At 34.4% G+C, this 4027-nt stretch overlaps 1 protein-coding gene across 1 annotated transcript; it reads right to left on the bottom strand.

The window, feature by feature from the left end:
• Nucleotides 1-623: 623 nt before the first annotated feature.
• LOC124633272 (ecdysone oxidase-like) lies at nucleotides 624-3581 on the bottom strand. Its single transcript, XM_047168449.1, has 3 exons — nucleotides 3256-3581; nucleotides 2378-2511; nucleotides 624-2229 (listed from the first exon to the last, which is right to left on the bottom strand). Exons 1-3 carry the CDS (start codon nucleotides 3410-3412, stop codon nucleotides 715-717), a joined length of 1806 nt encoding a protein of 601 aa, XP_047024405.1. The 5' UTR covers nucleotides 3413-3581; the 3' UTR covers nucleotides 624-714.
• Between the last annotated feature and the right edge of the window lie 446 nt (nucleotides 3582-4027).

The following is a 4027-nucleotide window of genomic DNA, read 5'->3' as shown; positions in this document are numbered from 1 at the left end:
TTTTACGAAGTACTCATTACCCTATCACCATCATGCAAGGGACATTAAAAAAGCCTTCTCGTGCGGAACACTTTAATTACTGGGGACTTTTTAAGCTGGCACTTAAAACTTGGAAAAAGCTTACGCAACTCAAAATACCTCGATGGAGCAATTTTCCAATCCCATTGAAGCTCAAGCAAAAAAACTAGCAATTTTCTCACTTACGAACAAAGCTATGTAAAAGTTTTCGCTGGCTACGTAAATTATTTAATTTTTTAAAGTTAATAAAATTATAGATTATGAAATGTTCAAATTCATTTATCAACACATTTTAAAACTTTTTTTTTTGGTTTTGATGAGTCTAATCTATTTGACGACTATCATCATAATTCTAAGTAAAATTGATGGATGGACAGCATTTTCATAACGTCTTTATAATTAATCAAAGCGTACTAAAATGTATTTTGGAAGATCACCTAGATTTCAAAAAGACTTGAAGGAGATTATATTTTTCCATTATCCACAAAATGGCAGCCTTTACCAAAATTCAGACATAAAATCTACTTTTATTGGGCCATAATGTTTTATTGAAATGGGAAATAAACTTTCTTCTTTCTGGATTTTCATGAAATAAAATAAAAATGTGTACCGTTATATTTATTTTCATAATTAGTGGCAAACAGTCCAATATCTAAGATATTTGAAATTAACTATATTAGGTGTAACTGTTTTCCATCACTGACATCTAATTGGCTTAAAATCTTTATCATCTTCCTTGATCATATCAGAAACCTTCTCACCGATCATGATAGCGGGTCCCATAGTACCTCCAGCGGGCGGGAAAGGCATAACACTGGCATCAGCTACCCTCAGCCTCTTCACTCCATAGACCCTCAACCTGGAGTCCACCACGGATCCCATAGCACAAGTACTACTATAGTGATGCAGACTAGTCGACATACATCTCAAATAGCATTTCCAGTACTCCCTACTACGGAACGAATAATTCTTACACCCAGCCAGCTTAGGATCTTGAAATGTTCCACCAATTTCTTTAAACTCTTTTGTATCCACAATTTTAATAAAATGTTCTATAATTCTAGCAAAATCCTCTATATCTTCTTCATTGGCATAATAATTGGTGTAGATTAGGGGGTCATCGGTAAAATTGTTGCTTTTTAAAAGAATCTCTCCTCTAGATTTGTAAGTCTCTTTGCCGATTGTCGAAAACATCATTTCAGTGTTTACATCAGCTCCTATCATATTGTTGCAAATATCGTCACTGAAGCCATAAGTGAAAGTACAATAGGTGATAAGATATGAAGGAAAGCTCACATAACTGACCGTATGATAATCTGGGTAGCTAGACTTGTTCAAAGATACATACCCAGTTATCACAGCTGCTGGATACTCGTAAGGGTTCCAAGGTCTGTAAGGAATAATCAACTTACTCATGTTGAAAAGCATGGTGACTGCCAAACGGTCTTGAAAATTCTTCCCAACTGGCAGATTGGAAATAGTTTCGATTTTGTGACTATACAAATGGTCTTTTGGCCCGATTCCCGATAGCATAAGAATTTTAGGAGAATTAACAACACCAGCTGAAAGTATAACTTCCTTCTTAGCCTTTACAATGACACACCTTTTATCATAGGTATAAGCTTCAACGCCAACAGCATTATTGAAAGCATCGAATATTATTCTTTTAACCATTGTGTTTTTCAATACATGTAGCTTTGGATGGTTTCTGATGGGAACTAAATAAGCATAAGCAGTGCTTTGTCGAGCTCCGCTGCCAATAGTGTATATCGGCTCAGTGTAACCCAAAGAAGTGTTTCCAGTTATAGCAGCTACGATGTCATTCCCAGCCTGACTAAATGCTTTCAAATATTTCAATCTTGTATCAAGCCTATAAACAGATAGTTCAATTTTCCCATCTTTTGCAAAGTATTGACCTTGAGGAGAGTTACTGATGATCGGATCATTAAGTTTTTGAGATTTCTTTAAGTATGGGACAACGTTGTTCCAGTTCCAGGTGGTATCGTTGACGATTTGTGCCCACTTATCGTAATCATATTTATTTCCTGTAGTATACTGAATGTAGCTCACAGAACTAGTACCACCGAGGAGTTTGCCTATGGCCATATCGTCTCTCATTGGATTGTAGCATTTTTTTGAGATTCCATCATCTTCTGTTTTATAGCCCCAAGTTGCATCAGGTTGTTTGCTATACAGCAGCAAACCTGGTAACTGAAGAAATCACAGATATTTAGAAAAACCCATCATAGGACCTTTCAATACTTCTATAAGACAATCAATCTACCAATTTATAGCTTGAACCATAATCATTTCATATCTAACTACAATAATATCTAACCATATCTAGAGTGTAACTTACACCAGCATCTAGTTGAGGGTCTCCTCCAGCTTCTATGAGCAGCACATTAGTCTTATTGTCTTCCACTAGTCGGTTGGCGATGACACATCCTGCTGTACCGGCCCCAACTATTATGTAGTCGTATTTAGCTCCATCTGTGAAAGGGTAATATATTGAATCAGGTTTGGTCTTGCAATTTATATATACATTCCTGTTAATATAATTCAAAATCAAATATGCGATTTGTAACATTTTCAAGTCCAGAACATACAAACAAAATTATGTACATGGTAACACTTATAAAATACAAGGTGTTGATTTGCATTTGTGCCATACTTCAGGAGGAGGACATAAAATACGTAAATAATCGATTGGAATTACAGTAGACGGGAAATAGCTAATATGCACTGCTTTTTTTTGTCATTTTAATGTCGTAGTATTTCAGAAGTAACCGAATTTTATGAATGAAAATTATAAAGGATCGTTGCGTATGCTTTGTATTTGCGTTTGTTTGAGGGCACAGCACGATTTTAAGGCCAGTAACACACGCGCCAAGTTTAAAATACGGCTAGATGACATTGAAGGAATTCCGAAAAAAGTTTTTTTTTTTAAATTACGTACCAATTTTTTTGTTGATTTGGGTCGAGAATCAGTAGCATAATTACGTCCTTGAATATGGCACGGATGCAAATCAACAGCTTGTATGTAATTCCGGAATTCATTCTAAAAAATTTCAACTAAGTGCATAATACCTCTCGGGATTCAACCACAGTTATCCGTGAAAGTTAACAAGGTTATTCTAAAAAAAGGTCTTTAAAATAATAATCTATGTACTTTTAGTCTGTTTCTTATTAACGTCTTTCAAAGATAATGTACGTACTTGAAAAAAAAAATATTACCAAAGACAGTGGCCTGTTCTGGAAAGTGGTATGTGGTCAGCTGGAGAGTTGTCAACGCTTGGAGAGCACTCTGTATCTTCAACACGGTTGACGCAGCGTATGAAGCGTTAATTCTCATTGCTGGAAAATGTTGACCCTGTAAAGATATAAATAGCATATATTTGCTTGCTTTTAAAACTTTTTCAAATATTTTTATTGTATTTTGCTCTTTGATATAATGTATTTATTTATTTTAAACAGACAATAATGTCAAGACATCAGAAAAATCTATATAAAAAAAAAATTGCATAACAACTACTGGACGCGGAAGATGACGTTTGTGGACAACTGCTTCGTGCACTCAGATAAAATTTTGTTAATAGCTCTTCTCAATACATAAGATATCTACACTTTTTTTATCTGACCAGTAGTTCCTAAGATAGCCAAGCCATAAGTTTCAGGCACGGTCGATCAAATAAACTCGTCAGCTTTAGTATCGATAACTTATGTAACATTACTCCTTTTCAACTTTATTCACAAAACACCTTCGTTAAGAAACTACTAGTTAATGAATAAAATAAATAAGTTTAAGTTGTAACTTAGATCAGTCTAACAAACTTCATGGTCTATCGAATTTGCTATCAATTTATAAAGAATATTCAAAACTAGTTTCATTTCCCTTGTGCATTTAAATGTTCAAATTTTGAGCTAATCCAAAAGTTCATGGCTGCATATTATCATTTGTTACGTCTCAAATACAAATTACAGTGGAAAAATAAAATATAACAATCAA

Source organism: Helicoverpa zea, chromosome 9, assembly GCF_022581195.2.
Source record: "Helicoverpa zea isolate HzStark_Cry1AcR chromosome 9, ilHelZeax1.1, whole genome shotgun sequence".
In the NCBI taxonomy this organism is placed as follows: domain Eukaryota; kingdom Metazoa; phylum Arthropoda; class Insecta; order Lepidoptera; family Noctuidae; genus Helicoverpa; species Helicoverpa zea.
This window is presented reverse-complemented; position numbering and strand designations above follow the sequence as displayed.